The sequence below is a fragment of the Symsagittifera roscoffensis genome, chromosome 2 (genome assembly GCF_963678635.1).
Source record: "Symsagittifera roscoffensis chromosome 2, txSymRosc1.1, whole genome shotgun sequence".
NCBI classification, from domain to species: domain Eukaryota; kingdom Metazoa; phylum Xenacoelomorpha; order Acoela; family Convolutidae; genus Symsagittifera; species Symsagittifera roscoffensis.
The window spans coordinates 12,134,405-12,157,856 of record NC_087063.1 but is presented as its reverse complement, the minus strand read 5'-3'; the positions used below and the strand labels follow the sequence as shown (position 1 = coordinate 12,157,856).

At 33.7% G+C, this 23,452-nt stretch overlaps 2 protein-coding genes across 11 annotated transcripts in view; one reads left to right on the top strand and one right to left on the bottom strand.

Annotated features, from left to right (window-relative positions):
• Positions 1-9,105, top strand: part of LOC134839403 (uncharacterized) — a 44,329-nt gene extending 35,224 nt beyond the window's left edge. For both annotated transcript variants that reach the window (XM_063854940.1, XM_063854939.1), the window contains exons 4-6: positions 4,506-4,589; positions 7,211-7,440; positions 8,792-9,105. In XM_063854940.1, the coding sequence (XP_063711010.1) occupies positions 4,506-4,589; positions 7,211-7,440; positions 8,792-8,962 (485 nt within the window). In that variant the 3' untranslated portion in view covers positions 8,963-9,105. The remainder of the gene's footprint in view (positions 1-4,505; positions 4,590-7,210; positions 7,441-8,791) is intronic.
• A 9,866-nt stretch (positions 9,106-18,971) lies between these two features.
• The window catches only part of LOC134840715 (dynein axonemal heavy chain 2-like), a 446,672-nt gene continuing 442,191 nt past the window's right edge, over positions 18,972-23,452 (bottom strand). For all 9 annotated transcript variants that reach the window (XM_063856710.1, XM_063856711.1, XM_063856713.1 and 6 more), the window contains 2 exons: positions 20,252-20,384; positions 18,972-19,379 (listed from right to left, as the gene is read on the bottom strand). In XM_063856710.1, the coding sequence (XP_063712780.1) occupies positions 19,225-19,379; positions 20,252-20,384 (288 nt within the window). In that variant the 3' untranslated portion in view covers positions 18,972-19,224. The remainder of the gene's footprint in view (positions 19,380-20,251; positions 20,385-23,452) is intronic.

Here is a 23,452-nt window from a genome sequence, read left to right as displayed (position 1 = left end):
TCTATCAATTTTTGGCTGACTGATCGTTCGGCGCCAATACATACTAACTTTCAGGGAGTGCGCGCCGAAAAAACACAATTTTTGGTCAAAATTTTCCGTAAAGGGCCTAAAAACGCCTTTTTGCATGTTAATTTTCAAAATTTTGTTAAAAACAGGGCCTTTCTATTGATTAGGGAGAGCTCGGAAAACCAATATGGTCGACTTAAGAAACGTTTTTTTTAAATGACCAAAATTTCGATTTTTTTTCGAAAATTCGTCCCCTCCCCCTCGAGAAAATCTTGGATCTGTTCATGGCTTTGATTGAATGCGTAGTTATCTAATGACTGATTGAACTTAAAAAATGATGTCCGAACAAAACGAACAAGTCATTATCTAAATTGAAAGTCTTTTTATGCATTTTCAGACATCAGAAAAGAACTCGGCTTAAAAGTATCAGGGGAAAATCGACTTCAGGATATGCTATTCTTTTTTGTACTTTTTGAAATCTAAGAGATTTTGTTCTGAGTGATGAAAAGAAATGACAGAGACAAAAAATGTGATCATATTTAAGCAAACGAGCTTCCTGAATCAGCACAGAGTAATGCCTTTTGAAATCAACTTCAAATTTTTTTTACCAATCTGAATACTTTTCATACCTTTTCCTTTTTTGTATTTCTGGTAAGGATTCAAGCAATAGATATCTCTAAATCAAAACGGACGTATCCGTTGTAAATGATTAAAACAGTCGGCGATGTAGGAAGTGGACGTTTTTTTCACAGGAACTAGCCAAAGGTCACTATGGTTTAAATTTTTTGGCCGAACAAGCCTGTTTATATAGTTCAGATGCATGCAATTAAAAACTTAAATTACGTGAGAAATTTCAATTACTTATATTGTGGCGAGGAGTTCAATTACAACACTTAACTCAAGATATAAATGTGTATAAGTGGTGTTTTCTCACAGTTTAGGGCAAGACCAGAGAATCTTCGAAAAAATAGGTAATTTTAGATCGGCTTTTTCTTGAAAGTTCAAATTTTTTGAATCATGAGAACAAAATGAACTGCTCATATCTGATTGCACTGAAGATATCAATGCGGGAATACTTTGATCTTTTTCTGCCATTTAAAGTTTAAAAAACGTATATCCGCCCTTAATCATATGTTACCCTTTGGTAAATTGATGAGCACCCCTTTTCATTTTAAAAACTAAGTAACGTAAAGCAGGAAGCTCAGTTGTGAAGCTCAATTTCGGCGTGAGCAACATCCTGCTTTGATGATTTAGGAAGAAAAGTTTCCGGTAACAACTACCCTAAACGGAAGCTAAAAAGGTTTCAAAAGGTCATTTACATGGGATCGTTTTGATGGACTCTTCAACTTTTAAAAAAATACTTTACAGGAAGTTTTTAGGCACATTGTATTTTTAAAAAATCAGTTTTAAAAACAGCACTAGTGTCACATTTGAATAAATTTTGGTGGATGTGCTTATAATAAAGTTTTATGTGGATGCTCTTAATACAGGCGCCAATATTTATTCTAACAGTTCTTTTTGCCATCAAAACCAATGGCTCAACAAGATCAATTAAATTTTATAATATGAATCTCTAGAGCTGTAAGGTTTATTGTTGTTCCGACTTTCGATACGAAAGTAACGGAATATTTGTGCTCGGGTGGGTTTTTTTCTTCAGACAAATTCCGACTTTTTAACTAGCCATTTTGACGGAATTTTTTTAAATCATTCAAACGATATTTTTGTCCTGAGCTTAAATTTGAAAAGATATTTCACTTGTGATTATTTCTTGTAAAGTTATGGGGGTATAAAAATTGCCATTTAGGCCGATTTGGGACAATTAACGCGCAATATTTTTCGCGCTATTAACGCGTAAACAGAGATTTAATCCGTCTTAGAAATCGTTCCAAATTGGTTGAAGGAAGCTTTTTTGCCATAATTGATTTGTTAAAAGGAGCAAAATCTATCACTTTGTACTTAACATGACGTGTGGGTGGATATTTTTACAAAAAACTCAAATTTTTTATTACATTTAAATTTTTCATGTTATTGCAACTCCAAGGACCTCAAAAAGCAGTCGGAACATTCAGGGCTTTGCCCTGATACGAGCAGTCTTGCGTGCGTATGGTTTTATGGGAAAATAAAAACAAATGATAACAAGACTGCTCGTATCAGGGCGAAGCCCTGAATGTTCCAACTGCCTTTTAAGGTTTATGGAGCAGTAGTAACATAAAAAAATTAAATGTAATAAAATAAAATAAAAAAAAAATTCTAAAAATTCTAAATAAATCATCGCCCCACACGCCATAGAAAGTACAAAAAAATTGATTTTGCTCATCTAACTAACTAATCAATTATGGCAAACAAGCTTTTTTCAACCAATTTGGAACGATTTCTAAGACGGATTAAATCTCGCTTACGCGTTAATAGCGCGAAATATATCGCGCGTTAATTGTCCCAAATTGGCCAAAATGGCAATCTTTAAACCCCCATAATTTTACGAAAAATGATCACAGGTGAAATATATTTTCAATTTTAAGCTCAGGACAACAATAGCTTTCAATTGATATAAGAAAATTTTGTCAAAAATGGCTAGTTAAAAAGTCGAAATTTGTCTGAAGAAAAAAACCCACCCCGAGCACAAATATTCCGTTACTTTCGTATCGAAAGTCGGAACAATTAGACAATGCGTGCGTATGGTTTTATGGGAATCAAAAAACAAATGATAATTAGACAATGGTAGAACGGAAAAGGAGTTTACATGTAATTGCGTCTAAATTGTTAAAACAAGGGAATTCAGACTACTTTTAATTGACAGAATAAACGTGTGAAGTTGAGACTGCCGTGATTTTGAAGCAATTCCTTAGCAAAGAATTAGTGATCAGCTGCACCTTGACTTGTAATGCCTTGAACCGAACACTGATCGCGCAGTAAAAAGAGATCAGCCCCAAACCGACATGTAATGTAATAGTTTTGACAAATTACTGATTACGTGTGTGTATTGACTAGCTCTACCCCAACCTGTAACGATTGGACCAAACACTGAACGCCACATGGGTTCATTGATTCGTGGTTTTCTGATCATTAATATATCGGCTTCTTGGATCTCTATTTTCACAACTAAATCAAAAATTGTTCAGTAGATCAATCTCCATTTTATCTCCGTCTCAATCTCCCTTTTACTTTATTTACCCGTATAATTATTTAGATCTACTTAACAATCTCCTCCCCCCCCCCCCGAAGTATCTACTAAAGAATCTTCACTCCTGTAAATATAAACAGTAAATTCGCAGTAGAGTGTTGCATGTAAATTCGAATTTTGCTGCATTCTGATTGGGCGAAAATTCGCTGCAAGTAATCTACGTAACAATCCCCCTCCCCCTTTCAAGAAAGAGGGGGAGATTTTTAAGTAGATCCAATTATTTTCCTGTATTCAATTTCCTCGCCCCGAAATTATGATAAGACACCGAGTTTTGGTTTTAAATTGATTGTAAAAGTATTCAGAGTAAGTATAGTTAGTGTTAGGGATCTACAAAATGATTGCAAAATGTCTAGACGACAGTTAAGTGAAACCGATCAAAAAATTCCGAAAATAAGAAACGTTAGAGATTTTGAGAAGAAAGAGGGATTTGATCGAACTTCTGAGTTGAATTGACATGGTTCGCTCAGCATTTCTGTAATGGCAAAAAAACGGACAAGGTTGTTTCTTTTTCTGTTAAGTTCTTGTTCTTCGTTTCATGAAACAGAGATCAAAATTTCTTCAAAATGTGACGTCTTCTTTTTCAAATCGCATTAGCAGATTGTCTCTTTACAATTAAAATCGTCATTACAAATTAAAGCCTCAAACATACAAATTGTGAAACTAAATGACGACAATAATCTATACATTGTTAGACAGTACTGAGTACACCAATTGTTTCCTTCAGCCTTTCAGACCGTTAATCAGAAGCAGAGTAACAAACATTTGCATTAACAAAACAACATACACAATATAGTATGTTAAAAATAATGTTAAGAATCATCTGAGATTTTTTTCAGATAAAAGCTTATAAACTTGACAATGTGGATCAAATTAAGTGCGCTTTGTCTTCAATTTGTAAGCATATAGTAACTATAGACAAATAGTTAATCTGGGCTCAAAGTGTTCCGTCAAACTGAGGCAAAATCATTTTTTTTCTATTTAGCTTTTGAGGTGGAAAGTTCAAAAAATAGATTTTTTTTTGTAAATTAAAAGCTACTTTGTAGATCGATCATGGGCATTGAGAGTAGCGTAGTAGTATATACCAGCCGAATATACTAATTATTATAAAAAAAGTTGTGTAACAATTATGTAGCAGTTAAGAAAGTCATGCAAATTTCATTGATATGACGTAACTTTTCGGCTGGATTTTACTTCAGCTGGTTTATTTACACTCAGGATTTACCGGTGCAACTTCTTGATACGATCTGTGTTTATTATGTAATTTCTGTTGTTACTGTCAAGTATATATATAGGATGTAACGTGTGTGCTGTGTTTCAGCTAAGCAGGCGGTGCAGTTGTGGTACAGACAGTTGAGGAGTATGGACATTGCAGAAGTAAGCGAAGAGAGATTCCACTCCATCTGTGAGTATTTCAACAGTGCCGAAGTACAACAGTGCCAAAACTAAAAATGTGTTCAACAGTGCCAATATTTGATGATATTTGAAAATGTTGAGTTCTGTTTGTGAACTGTTGGCAATTTTGCTTAAATACTGTTTTGTTGTTGAGCAAAACTGAGAAGAAAATTTGACAATTTTGCTGAGTTAATTGTTAGTCCAGAAAAATTTTGCGCCGCGCTTCGGGAATGTTTGTTTGTTGAACAAGCAGATCAATTACAATCGTCGTTTTTGTTTTTTCAACTTTCTGTCTTTCTGAATATAATTTGTCAGTGATTTGGAATGATAAAAAAAAATTTCAAAAAATATTTTTTGAACCGTTGAACAAAATTTTCGACACGGTTGTACTCCCCCGATCACGCTAATGCGCTGCTTGGGTTTTTTACTTGATCTGCTGAAAAATCAATGTTTCCATATCTTGAGCTGAAATTATTTTGATTCAATCTGGTTGGCCAATAAAGTTTCTGCACCATCTCAAAATGTTTTATTCACAAGCTTAAGTCGACTTATAAATAAGCCGAATTGGTAAGACTATAATATGTCTCGTAAACTACTCATTTTTTTTTTCAAATAAGATGCAGAGTTTTACCCAGACCAGAAAACAAAAATACAGAAAACATCTCTAAGAGAAAAATAGACCATTTTCACATCTTCTCAAAATTTGGCCTGGTTAGAAATCAGCTAAAAACTAAAGTGATCGAATTTGTTTTAACAAAATCAATCAGTCCGGTCAATTTTCTTTTCTTTTATACAATGAATATTGCAAATAGCAAAGTTAAAATTTTTGTGCGGAATAAGTAAAAAGGCCCATTTGTTTTTGTAGTCACTGGTATTATTAGTTATTTACATAATGTTTAGTAATTCACAAAAATTTGATTATTTATATTTAGTTTTTTACATAGTCATTTAGTTATTTACATAAAAAACAGCTGAAAAATTGAACAGATTTAATTGATTTTTGACTAGAGATTTTCATTTTTCCAGCTGGCAATTAACTAAGTTATTGCAAAAAAGTTACGGCAAAACTCCGCCAAGATAGACCTCAAAACTTAAGGATGACGTGTTCATATTTTCATAGGTTTCATCATATGTTTTATCGGATGTTTCGTCGTAGGTTATGTCCTCTGTTCCATCGTAGAATTTACCATATGCAGAAAAAAAAACAAGTTAATAGCAAGTAGCACATAAAGTTCAGACCATAAAATTAACAAATTTGTGTTTGTAAGTTCTGATCATTTCTACTCGTTTGGCGCTATGAGCGGATCTGAACTAAGGTCAAGAAATGAAGCTTATTCGATAGTAAGAGTGAAGAAGGCGCTATAAAAAGCTTCAAAAATGTTTACTCCCAGAGCAAAACTAAGTATGTATGTCTTAGTTCCGTATCATAACACTGCTCGCCTGCTTTATTTGCTCATAACTAGACCAAAAACCAAAAGTTTAGAGCCATTTTTCTCTATACTGCGGATTTTTTTGGAAATTTTTAAATAGAGTTCGATTGAAATGTGCAGGTGCTTTCATATAACATATCACTCGACCCCTTTCGACAATTTTTTCTGATACCTGATTTTGCACGGATAAAAAAATGTAGAAAAAAACTTAAAGACACCCACATTTACATCGGTTTTCAAAGGTCGGATCAAAAAGACAGCTAACCGGGTTGGTGTGTTCTAGTTAAGTTTTCGAATTTTTTAGTTATCAATTTTTTTAGTTTGGTTGTGTCAAAATTCAGATATTTCTTCAAAAGTACATCAAAACTTTGATTAGTACTAAGTTTTATTGGGAAAACATCGCGTCTCGGACTTTTGTCTAAAAGTGTGTGCTTCGAAGTTTTGTTTGACCGAAAGTGCTGTTTTCGATCACAGATTTTTGTTCGAACAACATCCGTATGTTTGACCGAATTTGGTCAAAACGGAAGCCGAAAACGTCAACTCGGGCAGTTTTGTTTTTAAAATCTTGAGTATTTTTAATATTAATAGTATGATTTATATTAATTTTAGTCATCTTGAATATAATTCGAGGGCTATTGCTAGGAAAACTTAAGCACCACACGCAGGGGTGCATCTAGAATTTTCTCGAGGGCGGGGGGCCAATTTTAAAAAAATAAGAAAATTTTTGTCGACCTTTTATTTTAGGTCGACCAATTTGGTTTTTTGAGCTCTCCTAAATCACTATAAAGACCCCATTTTCACCAAATTTTCTGCGCCGCATGCAAAATTTTGAAAAAAAAATAGGCCAAAAAAGGCGTTTTTAGGCAACTTTTGGAAAATTTTGACCCAAAAATTGGCACGCGCTCCCCTCTCAAAATTAGTATATATTGGCGCCGAAGGCACCTTTAGAGAAATTTTAGGGTCCGTCACCAAAATTTGATATCTCAAAATAGGACATATCATAAAGGGTGGACCCTTTGGGTCGCAGGGGGTCGAATTCCTGAGGGAGAGGGGCGTCTCCCTTAAATCCGCTGGTGACCGCACGCTTTGTATAGTCGTTTTAGATATATTTCAGTAAGTTTTTATATTATCTTTTTTCTTTCTAAAAGAGTGCTAAAAAGATTTAGATGGTCAAGAATTAATATTTGCTTTTTGTTTCCAGCCAGTTTCTGTCAAGTGGTGTGGGAAGGGAGCGAGTCAGTGGGAATTGGGGTCAGTTTCGGGAGGAGAGGGGGGTGCTATATAGTGGCCAACTACTATCCCAAAATGCACCTCAACTCCCTGCCCCGCTTCCTCCGAAATGTGCACCCCCCTCTCACCCCCTCCAGCGTACCTAGAGAGGAACAGTACGAGCTGTGGTGTTCACTACGCAACACTCATCTTCAGCATGAGGTCAGCTTACTCATTAAAAAAATCTCAAAGTAGAATAGCGAATGGGGTCGGGTGGGGAGCAAAAAAACTCTGTAGTTTCGGCAGAGCTCGAAAAATCTAAATGGTGACCATGACAAGGTTGACTAAACTTTTTGCAAAAACTGAACCAAATTGAATTTTGTTATTTCATTTATTTTTAGATGAAGCCGTTAATCTTCTTTGCTTCATCATTTAGATATGAAAATCAACGGTACCATAGTCGATACAGTTTGAGTATTAAAGTTTATCAGTTCTTAAAGCCTTGCTTTGACTTTTAATTATTGGCTTCTAGTCTCGTCTAATCTCATCGAACTTTTCTTAATCTATTACAAAAGGATAACGCCTGAAGTTAAAAGAACACGAAAAGTTGCGTTAAGCAGCGTAATTTTTTTTAACATTTGAACAATACATGATGGAATGCTTGAGCACTAAAAACGGCTCGAAAATGGCCAGGATTTACTTAGTCCGGCCCTTCTTTCATTTTAAAATCAACAGTATTAATAAAATATTCTTTAAACGAATAACCCAGATTTTTTTTTATAATATATTTATAATATTTTATATATTTTTTTTTCATAATATCGAAGTTTTTGTCAACTTTTTTACGCCGACCAAATTGATTTTCCGAGCGCTCCTAAAAAGCTATCTATAAGGACATACCCTATTTTGACAAAAGTTTTGGCCAAAAAATTGTGTTTTAAGGTTTAAATTTTTAGCACGCCCTCCCTTCAAAATTAGTATATACTGGCGCCAAATTGAGTTTGGTCGGCAAAACATTGATGACATAAATCAATACCAAGACCCTTTGGTTGGAGAGGGGGTCGAATCCCTGAGGAGAAGGCAGTCCCCCTACACCGCTGATATCCGGATTTCAGTTTGATGTGGCTCTTTTCCAGTTTATAACCTGTGACTTTTGCTAAAATCTGATTTACTAAAAGCTTTTTTAAATGATATTTGCTGCTAATCAGGCCCCAAAGAATTTCTGCCCGAATTCTTAAGTAAACATGCGTTTATTACAAAAAGTTACCGTTTACTATCACTTACGAGCAAAGCACTTATAATTCACAATAAAGCATTACAGCGTGAACTAGTGAATATATAGAGCTAAAATTTCAAAATTCTACTACTGAACAACTAATATTGCGGTTTTTGGTGAAAACTTTCCTACAAGTGCCTAAAAACGCTTTTTTGACCTGTTTTTTTTTCCAAACTTCGATGGTAGACAAAAAATTTGACCAGAATAGAAATGAAAATTTGAAAAGTTTTTTTTTAAAAAAGTTTTTAAGTTTTTAAGCTTTTTTTTTCAAGTTTTAATAATGAAGCATATTTTCAGGACGGGGATGATTCCAATCAGCAGTTTGACAAACTCCTGGCAGGTGAATTATCAGGAGGGTCCGCCAGATTTCAAAGAACCTGGGAAATGGCAGTGGTCGTTGAGAACTTCAAAAGACGAATCGTTTCAGGTCCAGAGTCGGCTGGAAAAACGAATCAAGCCCAAAAATAAAGACAATTTCGCAGTTATGAGTCACTCACGTTTTCCAATCAAACGTCACAATTTTATTTTCACGCATTGATAAGTTATTTTGTTTTTATTTTTAGATTTGAATCATTTGATATTATTTGAAACGAGTTCCTAGTTATTTTTGATATTGGGTTAATATTTAAACTAGATTTTTAACACATGCTTTTCAGAACTCAAAGAAGGTTTTCGTACCGGGATTTAATTGGCTCGTAAAACTTCCGCTGTGGTGTTTAGAAAAAAAACTCAATATATTTTGCTCACCCTAGAAGAGTTAAATCTCCAAAAAGTTATTCAAAATTTGTTTTTAAGCAAAGATTTTGGATCTTATATAGTAAAAATCACCTTTCTTGACTATCAAGCAAAAAAATTTTCTCTTATACGGGTTTTTGAAGCTTTAACTCTTCCAGAACTTCGTTGGGCTGTGTAAGAGGCTTTTGTGAAATTATTATCGCATCAATTAATAAAGTAGTTTCAGCGTTATTTTCGATTAATTGAAAAAACCTAGAGTGATCTATGTTAACGATAAAATCTTGGTTGAGAAATTTGGAGAAAAAATTAAACTTTATTAATTCTGATGAAACTCTAAGCAACTTTTTTTCTCTTCACTTTTTGTCTGATCTTAAACCAATTTGAGAAAACCGCGTTTGAAAAATCAAACTTCGTTCATTTTGTCCAGATAATTTGAATCAGCACTGTAGTTCCTAAAAAATATCTTTCATGGAAAATCACACTCTAAGGCCACAGCCGTATTTGTTGTACAGCTATTGTTGTTTGTGTGGTTGAAAATCTATTGCACGTCGAACTCCAAGCCAAAATTAAATCAAACAGTCAAAACATAGGTCGAGAAAAATCAAATTTTCAATTTAGCGCAGTGAAAACAGGTAGAATTGTTAGAAATAACAAAATTTTCAGTTGCCAGACATAATACTACAAAAACTTTAATAAAAAATTGGGCATGTTGAATTCAAGACATTTCAAGCTAAAAACTGAAAAAATAATCGTATTTAAGCAAAAGGAGTTTACATTAGATAAAACTCATGAAATTAAGATTTGCGAAGAATTTTAATGAAACCAGCATTATTTGGACGCAAAACTGTATTCCATGTTTTGAAATTTTGTTAGCGCTTAATGTCTATTTCTAAAATTCAATATCCAAAATTACGCAAAATTTCATCGCTGAAAATCTGATAATAAAAAAATGGACAAACTGCATTTGATTTGCAGCTCGAATCAGCAATTAAGGCGTAAAAATGATAAATGTTTGAAATTGAAAAAGATTTTTTGTAGTAGCTGAAAATTTGGGTTAAAAGACATCGCAAGCCATATTAGTTCCATAGCGTTTTTTGATTAGAAAAAAAAACGAAAAAATCATCGTGCAATAAAAAAAAACAAGAGTAACGGTCGCTGAGCAAGCAGCACAGAAAAATGTGACAACAGTATTTTTTTAACTAATTTTGCAAGAAAAAACTGAAATCAAAACAAATAGTTTAAAAATGTTTTGTTTTGTTTATTTTTTTGCAGAATTTTGTTCAAGAAAAAGTTTATAGCAGTCCGATAAATCCTTGATCTTTTCAATGTAGAAAAACATTAGGTTGACTGTCAAAGTGTAGAGTGGCTTAAAAAGCTTGGTTTGCTCAAAAAAGCAAAAATTTAAACTCGGATTTTGTTGGCACAGTAATTTGTTTGTTTGAGAAATTGATCAAACACGACAAAAAATGAGAAAAAATGTCACTTGAACCCCGTCTACTAATCTCACGTTTTCTCCAGATACCTGATTTTGCATGAGAAAAACAACCAGCCATTTTCCAATCGGAACAACAAAAACGTTGGAAGTGTTGAGGTTTTAGTGATTTGATTAGGCTTTAGAAACTTATTAGAGCTGGCCGGAGTTTTTCTAGTTTGCTCATTTGTCTAGTCTAAAAGTCGAGACAATCGAGCCGGGCTCATTTTTTGCCGAGCCAGCAGGAACGTGTATGATTTGGGTCGAAAGTAGTCTCGTGATCCGCTGACACTACAACAAGGGGAAGGTGGGTTTACATTGGGGTTACTGTGAAAAACAAAAAATCTATTGCGGTCTCCAGAATCGGCCATGTGGTTTTTAACAAGGGGAAATTTAGTGAATAATGCTTGGAGATATGTTTTCGGTTTAAAGAATAAATGTATTTTTTGTCCTTGTTCTATGAAATGAATATCTTGTACATATGAAAAGGTTGGTATATAAAGAGATTTATTAGCAAAAAATTAAGTGTTTTGTACATACTGGTGCGATAATTAATTTGAGGTTTCCAAAAAGCCAGTTAACTACTGATAGATCTTAATTTTGAAAATGGCGCTTGCCGGTAAATACTCGGTGTGCAAAAACATATGAAAAACAGAATAAAACTTCAAAAATATGAAAATTGTTGGGACACTGAGAAATGTTAAAAAAATGTTTCCAGTTTTTTTAGCCGCAGAAAAGAAGGATTTGAAGTTTTTCAAATTTTTATCACTCTTGCGACAAGCAAAGATATTGCAATTGGGTACAAGATTTTTTTCCGTAAGCAACTTTGTTCACAGGACTCATCTGGGCTCCTAGTTGATACTTTTTCAATATGCATTCACCCTTTTTAGTTTATCCTGGACTCTTAGCCAGCTGGTAAAATTACGCCTGTGACGGCAAAAGTCATCCTTTCGAAACTGACAAGGATATGTTTCTTTTTCAAAAAGGAAATATTCTGTTTCAAGTAAAATTGTTGGCCTGGCGGCTGTCTGTTTAAATTTTGTCAGCTTACTAGCCACATGCGAATGTCGCTTACTTTCGCCATGGACAGTTTTCTTTCTTTTGCTATAGTGTTTTGGCACTTTAATTATTTGGTCAAATCGAAATTCGATTTTAAATTTGACTGTAATTTTACCAACACAATTTGTTAATTTTTTTTTTCATTTCAAATTTTTCGACTTACTGTTCGCTGCTGATTTTATATCGACAAGATACTCTAAAATAATCAATTTTAACTCCCTTTGTATCTTTGAAAAATTTTGAACAGATTTGTACAAATAAAAATCTTTGCCGGACATTTTTTTTGTTTTTCTAGTTGTTGTTACCAATAACAAATTCGAAGTCCTCTTCGATAGTTTTTATAGTCTTGCTGTATTAATCTCCTACTTTTTGTTTTGTAAGTGTTGAGAAGCTCAAAAAATTGGGATCTGAAATTCAAGTTATGAACTGAAAGTTTGAGATAAAAAATTGGAATATATTCGAACTACTCTGGAATACAGCAAGATAGTTGAGAAATTAGGTTGAACAATCAAAACTTCTCAAACATCCACAAATTGATTGTAAACTGAGTATAGTAAATGATTTCTTGGAAAATCGTTTTAGAAAAAAATAACATGCTTAGTTTCCAAAAGAAAATAAATATTTGTGAAAAATATTAACAAAACTTTTCTCTTTTTAGAAGAAAACTGTGCCGAACTGCATCTTTCATTCTGTGCCATTGTAACTTATGTACCTTCTGATAGTATAAATAGGTTTTCGTGCAGATAAATTTTCATCAATTTCGTTCAAGCCACAGGGTACAATTTCTTCAGAGCTGAATACCCTTTGGTAGTACCCTTGATCAAGCACTTCGAAAATAAATAGTTCTTTCCCTAAAGAGCTGGTCGAAAAATGTTTCGATTCATTTTCAGGCTTATCTTTTTTTATCGAAAAAGTTTTCGACTAACAAAAAAAATTGGCTATCAGATGGTGTCAGTGATGAAGGTAAGTAGCTTATATTATCATGGAAAAGGTATCCTCTGCTGCTGTCTAATGAGATTGTGATAGTTTGTTGCTGACTACAATTTTTCGTAGTACTTTTTTTGTTTTGATAGTATACTTTTTCACTCTCATAGTATTTTTCCCGAAAGAAATCTTTCTGAACCGATCATTGTTCTGTTGGTTAATTATAACTCCTTTGGCAGACATTTGGTGCGTGCCTAAACAGAGCCATACAAATTAACATAAAAAACCGCCAATTTGTCAGGCAGATTTGCGAGATTTTCTTAAGGAACAATAAGTACAATTAACCAATTTTGTTTAGTAAACAGTAGAGTTTGGGTTTTTAGGCGACAAATTCCTCCAACACTTTTCCTCTCAGTTCATCTTTCATTTTCAGGAAAGATTAAGATTTGTGTGGATGGTTGGTTAAATCGAAATTGCGTTCGAAAAGTTTAGAGTCTCGGTAAATGACTTCTTATTTAACAGCATATATATTAGGCTATCAGTTTTGTTGTAGAGCTATTCCAACTCAATATTTGGTTTGATTGTCAGATAATGACAATCGAACACGAACAATTCAGCTAAATCAAGAAACAACGCTTCAATAGTTGTAAGCTGATCCCACTTTATTTTGTGAACAGAAAAAAGACCGAGTCACTTCTTTGTCGATTCTTTGAAAAAACTTCAAATAACTCTGCAAAAATATCTGAAAAACTCAGATTCACTTTGAATTAACTTCAATTTTCTCCTGTTATTTTCATTCCTCGTTTTTTCGAAAGCTGAAGTGACAATAATTTTAGAAATCTTCGACAATTTTTTTTTGCTATTTTCGGTGACAATCATAATTTTTTTTCTATTACAGTGTCAAATAGTGTACTTGTTGTTTTTAGAGAGTTTTCATAAATTTGGTAATCTTTGGAAATATTTTTAGATTCACTGTTGTGGGCAGTTCAACCTGATCCCCGCTCATTTTTTTGTTTGTTACAGCTGCTATTGTTGGGGCGAGAGGAAAAGTAAAATTACTGTTGCCACCAACCGATTAACAAGAAAATTGACATGCGGAATAATCGGGCCATGACAAACATGTTTGGTCTTCATAATCAACCTTGTAAAACCACTCAGTACATCATAAAATAGATGCTCATACGAGGTAGGGGGGGGGGGGAGGGAAAAGAGCTTGTAGCCTAAATCTGAACCTTCCGTGGGAACAAGAATTTAGGACAGGAATTCCTATACAGTGTCAAAATCTTTCACGGCAAGTCTGATTTATTGCATTTTCTTCTGTAAAAATAACAAGACTGCTCGTATCAGGGCGAAGGCCTGAATATTCCGATTGCCTTTTAAGGTTTATGGAGCAGTATTAGTTTATAAAAAATGATGAATATTTCAAAAGTAAAAACACAAAAAAAAATACGTAATTTTAGAGTTTTTCTTAAATCATCACCCCGCACGACATATATTTGAATACTTTGATCAATTATTTTGCCCAAATTATTTTAAAAAAGCGCCTGAATCGGACTTATTTGTTATATTTACATCACATGTGTTAATAGAAATTGCAATTTTTTTGGCTTTTAATTATCTCAATTTGAACAAATCGGCAATCTAACTTACGAACCCTCGTAGTTTAAGAAATTTTGTCGAAAGTCAAAACTTTTTAATTTTGATCACATGGCATTTATTTTCTACATACTCCAAAAAATCCATCTGAATTTGCTAATTGGAAAGTTGAAAACTATCTGGAGGAAAAAAACCACCTCGAGCATAAATAATACGTCACTTTCCTAAAAAATCTGAGCAACAAATAATTAACGAGTAAAATTGGCGTTTAAGGAAAAGCGTCAAAATGTAACGTATTTTTATCAAGTGGTAATTGGAAAATCGTGTTGAGCTTAGAACAATAAAAGGGAAGGAAAGTTCTTTTTTCACTTTTATCTACAAAATGATTTTTTGTCATCTCTTGTTGTGTCGAATGCTAATAAGATAACGGCTTTTAAATTTATTTTTAACTATAAAATAGATATAAATAACTTCAGTAGCGTTTTTAATGTCTTATTTTGATACGGATACGCTTTGCTATTTTGGCTGAAAAAAAACGTCCTTCAAAGTTATTTTTAACTTATGGTTGAATTGAGACGTTCAAAGAATATAAGCAGTCGTAACATAAAAAAAAATTAGTTTGAAATTGTCGTTAATTGTCCCAAATTGGCCAAAGTGGCAATTTTTAAACCCCCATTACTTTACAAAAAATGATCACAGGTGAAATATCTTTTCAAATTTAAGCTCAGGGCATCAGAACTTTTTAATTGATATAAAAAAAATTTCGTCAAAAATGGCTAGTTAAAAAGTCGAAATTTGTCTGAAGAAAAAAAAACTTGCCCCGAGCACAAATGTTCCGTTACTTTCGTATCAAAAGTCGGAACAACAACCATCAAAACTGATTATGATGCTTGATACATCATTTGGACAGTAAAAAAAACCTGTTAATCTCTTTTCACTAAAACCGATGAGTTTCCATTCCAATTCGAATCAGTATTTCACTTACTTTCAAGTGTTTTTTTTTTTCGTTCAAGTGCGCTTAGTAGTTTTCTACAACAAGCGGCTCGATGTGTTTCACGGCAGACGATTCTAAACTGTTCAGTTTAGTATTGTTTTTTCAATCCTTGTTTTTCAAGTAATTGAGATACTACTTGACATTTTTTCAGGTCCAGATACGGGAACAATCAAAACTCCAGCTCAAAACAAGTAGCACGTGGAGTAAACCATCCAGTTAAGGTAATTTTTGTATTTAAATATCTAGTAGAGGCATTGCTATTTCTTAAATTTCTGATCTGCGACACATTTCATGGTGATTTCTTAAACATATGAAAACACTTGAGATATATGTTTTTTTCTCGTTGGCTTTTCTTTTGACCAAAATCAACAAGCTTGCGCAGATCTTCTTTTAGGACATAGTTGTGGTTATCAGTAAATCAGCACAGCCAACAGCATACAAGTTTGTATTATAATAGTCCAGTTAAAATTGCACTATAGACACATTTGGGCTGAAAGTTGTCTGTGGGTCACTTTTTAGCTGCAGCTTTTTTTGAAGTTGTGCTACTCGAACTTTAGTAATTCCATTTTTACGCTACCGGACTGCCTATACGCTGAAAATAAAATAGATTGATCGCACATCGCATACTTGATTTTTTGGTTATTTTTGACAGCAAAATAATATCTGAACCACTTCAACTTTCTATGTTTTAAAATCTATTTTGATAAATTGTTGTCATTTTTTTCCTAAATACGTTTATTTGCACGTTTTTGAGGTATTCAAAGCATTCAATATCAAAGAGACACATTGGTTTTTGATGATTTGCCTGGTCTTTTACAAGGTCTGGTTGCTTCTCCTAATCATATGTACTGACTTGACCTTTTTTTTGCCATTTTTGTGTGGTTCGTAGGAAATGTTGTTTTTTGATATTGAGTGGTAGGCAGCACAGAAAAAAAACAATTATAGTCAGCAGTACTGTGGACTATCACTAGGTTCCGTTTTGCTTTTTTTTCAGTAATTGGGATAATTTATTTTATGACCTTTCCCGTATCAGGGATAAATTAGCCAAACATAATGTTTCATCAGCTAACCTGGGAGGCGAATGTGTTGAATGGGTTCAGCCTTTAGTCTGCGGTATCGCCAAAATTTTTGAACTGATAAGCTCTGAAAAGAACTAATTTACATATTTGTATTCACACAAAGAATAGTTCTGTCGGGTTGAATCTCTGAATCGTCCTTGATTATTCCAATTTCTTGTAATCAAGAACGAATTTGAAATCTTGTAATCATAGTGAACTTCCTCTTATAAGGAGCCTTCTATATCTTTCTATGTTCAATTATTTTAGGATTTGAACTTAAAAAATACTTCAATTATATCTGACAGACGAACCAAATTAGGAAAAAGAAGATTTAAGTTTTATTGCATTTGTACCAATGAAAGAACTCCTTTTTTGATCCGGTGAAAAAATTGAGTTTAAGGGTTGTAACCAGCAGCGCTCCACAAAACTCTGTACTTGAGCCACTCTTACTTTTATTTTCTATGAAAGATCTGCTGGACAATTTACCTCAAATAGCTAGCTAGCGTTGAGCGGATGACTTCAAAGCAATAGTATCTAATTCGGAGGTTCTTAACATTGTAAGAAAATTAGTATCAAGAAACGGCTCGAAGAAAACAAAATGACATTTAATATCAAAAAATAAAATGTGCATAAAATCAAAGAAAACTTGGAAGCTACCTTACAAGATCCTTCTTCGGCGGGAGCAAAGAGACAAAAAGGTCTGGAACAAAAAAAAAATACTATCCAGCATGTTGACATGGGCGGAAAACTGTAAATCTCGAATAACGAAGATTCTTATTGTGCTGTATTATATTAAGAGAAACTTAACGCGGAGAGAAACTTGGTACGAAAAATGGCATTTTTTTTCAAACTGCCCACTATATAAGCTATCCATTTTATTGCGATGTCTACCCATTATTTTGCCAAAACACTCTGCCAATAGTGCGTTCACACAGTACACTTCGAGGCCAAACGGTGCATTCTGTTCATTGTAAGCGGAATCCGCAACAGGCCAAAATCAGATTTGTCGCGGAATCCGCAATATTGCTACTTTTCTTCGATTTTCTCTGCTTTGGATTCCACAAACAATTACCTTCAACATTATACCGCTCGAAATTCCTCCAAAAATAGGCGAATTTGCGGAATCCAGAACCGTTTGTGGAATCCACGGCATATCTAAGAAAAATTTAACATTTTGCTACCATTAGAGGTTGATTAATGTCTCAGTTATCAACTGACTTCCTCAGAAAAAGCTTTTAAGTGCAAGCTAGGCTGTTTCAACTAATTGGCTCAAATTATAGTTTTAATCGATTTGTATATTTTTGCCTGAAAGTAATTTTGATTATGGTTAAGCGGCTTGTTCTCATGTATGCTGTATTATCACTAAAAAGAAGTTAGTCGTTTCTTAACAAACAAAAAACAAAATTCACGAAAATTGAGCTTTTAGATTAAACCTTTTATTAAGTTCAACTACTCTACAAAAACGGTTTCGAGTTATAGTATATTGCTTAATTTTTTTCTGATTCGTCTAACAGGCTTTTCGATAAACTCTTTAAACAAAACAATTTTGACTGTTAAATTAATATGGTCCAACTATTTTTTTCTGAATTTTTTATTTTGAATGTTTCAGGATTGAATACGTTTCAGGATTTGTCTCTTTGCCCACAAACGTGATCGTAATATTACGTTAGTTTTTTCAGTAATATATTTGAAACCAAAGTTTTTGCATTCAATCATTTTCCAACTGATCTGTTCAAAAATTAAAACTCTTGAGTTGAAGCCGGTGTATGAGAAATCAAGAAACAAAAACTGCATGAAAAAAATAAGGCCGGAGCATTATGCGTCAACAAAGCATCTACATTCAATGTTCCAATTATCTACCTGTGTAACAAAAAACAATGCTTTTGAGTTTTACTATTTCGACCACCCTTACTCAATCTTACAATCTAAGCGTCTTTAAATAACGACCACAAACATTTGAGTGTGTGGTCGTTATCATAACTAAGTTTTTTTTTAAATGAACAATCGAATTTATTTGATTTCTACTTATCGAAAAACAGATGACTTTGTGTCCTCATTTATAGAATGAACTGGATAAAACATATCTTTTTTTTCAAAAAGTAAGGTGACGTTAACTTAATTAGAAAGCGTACAATCTTTCCCCGAATTAAATTTAGGTACAGAAAATACAGATTTTTTTTCAGAAATTAACTTTTAGTTAGGCTTAATTCATTTAACCAGCAGTATTTCTTTGAGAGAAATGTTTAAAAACGTTGATTTAGGCAAGCCAATTTACTTATGGGTTTGATCAAAATGCATATTTTATACAAAGTTTAGTTTTTTAGTTCAAAAAATGGCTGGGGGAGGGGGGAGAGATTCTACGGTAGGTCAGTAAGGGAAGGGCGAGGTTGTAGGGTAGATCAATCATTCCAGTCAAAAAAACTTTTTAAAAAATCGTTAGTTTTTTGCAGTAATAACGGTGATCGCAACATTCAGTGGTATTTGTTCAGTATTCGTCTGCCCTTGTTCAAGGAATTTTTAATTGAGAAGTTCCTCGACAACTTGAAGAAGGACACACGTTAACCGGATTTGCAGCATCGATTACAAACTTACTCAAATTTTAAAAAATTTCACTACAATTAAGAGGAAAAAGAATTATTTTGAGCCATGTAATATACAAGATAAAACATAATATACAATCAACATTTACGTTATTTTACAATTTTGGCTATTTATGTTAGATGATACGCTTCATCTAAACTTCATCGTGATTTCTGACTAGTTTTAAGCGTATAGTTTCATTGTCAGCAGCGCTTGATATGATGATAATGAAAAGTTTTTTCTTTCGGCAATTGGCATTTAATTCGATTCTCACGAGAATGACATGGTTTTTCAACTTTTGATTCGTGAGTCACTAAGTAGCCAGACTCATGAGCAGAGCTGTCCCTCTCTTTACCCAGTGGTCCGGACTCTTCTCTCCGGACTTGAGGTCGACTGCGACCACAAACGAGGGCCTGTTTCCGGCACCCGCCCTGTCGGGAAAGTAGTAGCACGGACACGCGTACATTCCTGCAAACAAACATAACGAAACATTAGATATTCTACATGAACAATTTTGATGATGCAAATCTCTCTGAAAGGACCCACTTAGAAAAAGCGTTGAACCTAATTAAATAGTCGTCTTCTTGCAATGGGATAGTTAAAATGATCATATAAATGATATATATTCTACGTGTTTTGAAAAAACTCTGGCTACTATGATAGCTTTGTTAAAAAATTAATCAACTCATTTAGAGTTTTATCTGAATATCTTCAAAAAATTTATCATTTATAAAATAATTTAAAAGAGCATTGGAAAAACTCGAATAGTCACTTAAAAAATAATTATCGCGAAAACATAAATCAAACCAAATGTTGCGCTTGATGGTATTCATGATGGATGATTATTCTAAATTGTAATATGGTCAGCTACCTGGGATACTATGATAAGACAGTGATACCTGGCTTTTTAGACACTGAAAGTTACCAAATCAATTTTCTACTCAGCTCCAATGTTTGTTTGAAGTTTAATTAAGAATTGGGCGTAACTTAAAATACTGTCCGGTAAGGCAGTAAAAGAAAAAAAAGCGGAAAAGGCTATTGAAAACAATTATATTTCATAACCAAATAAGTTTTCAAAAACAACTTGATTTTCAATAATAATTATATTTTAAAGCTGCAATTGTTCAAGAGAAGCTGCCTTAGAAACTCTTGACCGGCTTTTCAAAAAAAATTTTGTCTCTACAAAAACTTCTAGAAGGTGGGCAATTTAGTTTTTTTCAAAAACTCGGTAAATCTAAACAGGTCGGCGAAATTTTCAAATTCCCTTTTGCTAAAAACACGAAATCTATCTGATCCGTTTTGTACCTGAAACCATGGGTACTTAGTGTGTCTTCATTTACCTTTTCCGGCCTTGCGTTTGTTCTCGACTGGCTTGAAATGGATGCTGGGCATACCAGACACCAGCTGCATGGGCTCTGCTTCCACCAGGGTCGAGTTCTTCTTGTCCCATCCTGCACCTTCCAAGTACAGTCCCTTTAAAACAAAAAGACAACGATGAAAATATTACAATTTAACATTGGCATATGCGAGCGCAGGTTTTTTTGAAGGGCGGTTTTTGAAAAAAGTTGATTGTCTTTTTGAGGTCAGCCGTTACGAATTTCGTGCTCTTCTTTTAACTTTAAACTAACCACATTTTGCTCAATTTTCTCAGCCGTTGGCCGTTTTTGTTCCAAGTGAATGATCCAACGGCCCTTAACGTATCATATATTTTTTTTTGGTGGAAAATGAAAATTTCAGAAACAAACTTTATTTTAATACTAACGAGTGGCTCTGCTAAAACTGGAGGTACATCGTTGATAATTTTTGAATTTGTTGTACTAATGCTGGATGAAATTGCAAAAAAAAATCAAAAATTGAGCTTCACTCAAAACCTTAGTTGTTTCTCTCATAAAATAAGAGTGAAGGTTTTGAGGTTTTCCCAAACGACAATATTTTCGTACAGATTTAAGTCGTAGCCGTTTAAGTCGGATGCACGGATGCGTCCCACGACCTGTTGCCTCGATTAAAACCTTGATATCAGATTCAGTTAGGTAGTTTTCGAAAAGATTCACCAAGTTTCAAAAACCGGACAAGAAAACAAAACAATGACTTTTCTGAGGGCCATAACTTTTTTGCACAAAAATTTGGGCATCGCAGTTTATACAGGGGAGCTTTTCTGAACTTTTCTTTTGATTGAACCCCAGATCTCACATTTGAGATGGTAGTTTTCGAGAAAAGTTTCAAAAACGGTCAAAAAAATCATATATGAATTCTCGGAGGCCCATTGCTTTTTGTAAAAACTTGGGCGCAGCCGCTTATATAAAAAAATTCCTCGTAACCCTTTTTATTGAACCCAAAATCTCTAATTTGAGATTAGTAGTTTTCAAAAAAGTTGAAAAGTTTCAAAAAAAGTTCGAAAAATCATAATGACTTCTCCGAGGGCCATTACTTTTTGGTGTAAAAACATTTCGGCGTAGCCGCATGTATAGAAGAGTTTTTAAAGCCATTCCTATTCATTAAACCAAAAAACTCAAAATTGGGAGGGTAATTTTCGAGACAAATAGTGAAGAAGTCACTATTCAAAAAACGGTCGAGACAAATAGTGAAGAAGTCACTATTCAAAAACACAAATAGTTCAAAAAACGGTCAAAAAATAAAATAATTGAATTTTCCGAGGACCATTAATTTTTGTTCTTTCCGGTTGTGATAAGCTTAACTCTTTCTTTTGATTGAACCCTCAATCTCATGAGTATCATGAATATCGATCGGGTTGCAGGGCGATCGATACTCATGAATTCTTCGGAGTTTACATTTACATCGGATTTGGCAGAAGAAATTCTATCGCAAATTGTGCCTCCATTTGACACGCAAACAAAAATAAAAAACTCGTATCTGGGCAAAACCTTGAATTTTCCGACTGTTCCCTAAAGTATATAAAACTGTTTTTTAAACTGGTCAAATTCAAAAAACAAAGTAAAACAATTTTTTTTTGAAATCTGGCCCCACAGGCTATATTAAGTAAAAACTGATGTAATTAGCGTCTAGGGAAGTATTACTTACGCCAAATAGCTTGCCTCAAGTCAAGTTGGAACAACTTCTGAGCCCTATGCCGGACATGGCCGCGTACGCTTTAAAACCAAGAAATACATCGCGCAATAATTGTCCCATATTAGCCAAATTCACAATTTTCAAAACCTCATAACTTTTCAAAAAATTGTCGCAGATCAATTATCATTTGAGTTTGAGAACAAAACATTTCAGATTATCGAAAAATCCGGGTTCAAACATGCGATTTCAAAAACTGCAATTTCATCGAAAATTGTTTGAAAAAAATCTCACCGAGCTCAAAATCTACATCATCTTTTTTCCCGGAAAGTCGTATCAACAAAAACTGCTGGTAACAGGGCAGAAGCCTGACTTTTTTAACTGCTATTTACGGTATCTGCAATTTTTACCTCGCGCACGCAATTTTAAGTGCAAAAGTATATTTTTTTAACGGGAGAGTTCCTCAAACGCAAAACACCGAACAGGCAAAAATTTTGTCAACCAATCAGAGCTCAGTATTCAAAAATTCGAAAGAAAAAAGCGATAAAATCAGTCTGTTTTGAACAAGTTAAAAAGCGTTGATTGGTTGTGAATTTTCGTGCATTCAGTCCTTCGCGCATAAAAATAGTCTCCCTGTCTCATCTATCAAACTAGTTCAACTCATTTCAATTTCCGATGATTTCTGAGCAAAAATTTTTTGGAACTCACGCTACGCGTTAAGAGAAAAACCTGTAAATGGCACATTTCCCAAATCGGCTAAACTTACAAAATTCGAACCCAACAATTGGGCAGAACAAAATCAGAACAAAAATATGTTTTTAATTTTGGAGTTCAAAACATTAATATCCATCGGACTTCATTAAAAAAAATCATTAAAAATTGCTAGTTAAACGGCGAAATTTGTCTGGAGAGAAAACTACCCGAGTAGAGATATTTTGGAACAGCAACTTCGAATAAAAATACTTCAAGGATCGCAAACTGTTCTTGTTTGCAGGGAAAAAAGTTCAAATGATCGTTTTTTTAATGAATTTCAAATCATCGTACTGTCTTATTTTTGTTCCGACTTTCGATACGAAAGTAACGGAATATTTGTGCTCGGGGTGGGTTTTTCTTTTCTTCAGACAAATTTCGACTTTTTAACTAGCCATTTTTGACGGAATTTTTTTATTCCATTCGAAAGGTATTGTTGTCCTGAGCTCAAATTTGAAAACATATTTCACCTGTGATTTTTTTTCGAAAAATTATGGGAGTTTAAAGATTGCCATTTTGGCCAATTTGGGACAATTAACGCGCGATATATTTCGCGCTATTAACGCGTAAGCGGAGATTCAATCCGTCTGAGAAATCGTTCCAAATTGGTTGAAAGAAGCTTATTTGCCATAATTGATTAGTTACAAGCAGCGAAATCTATCCTTTTGAACTTTATCTGGCGTGTGTGGGGATGATTTTCATAAAAATTGCATATTTTAGAAACAAAAATTTTCATTTTATTTTCTTCCATTTAATTTTTTAATGTT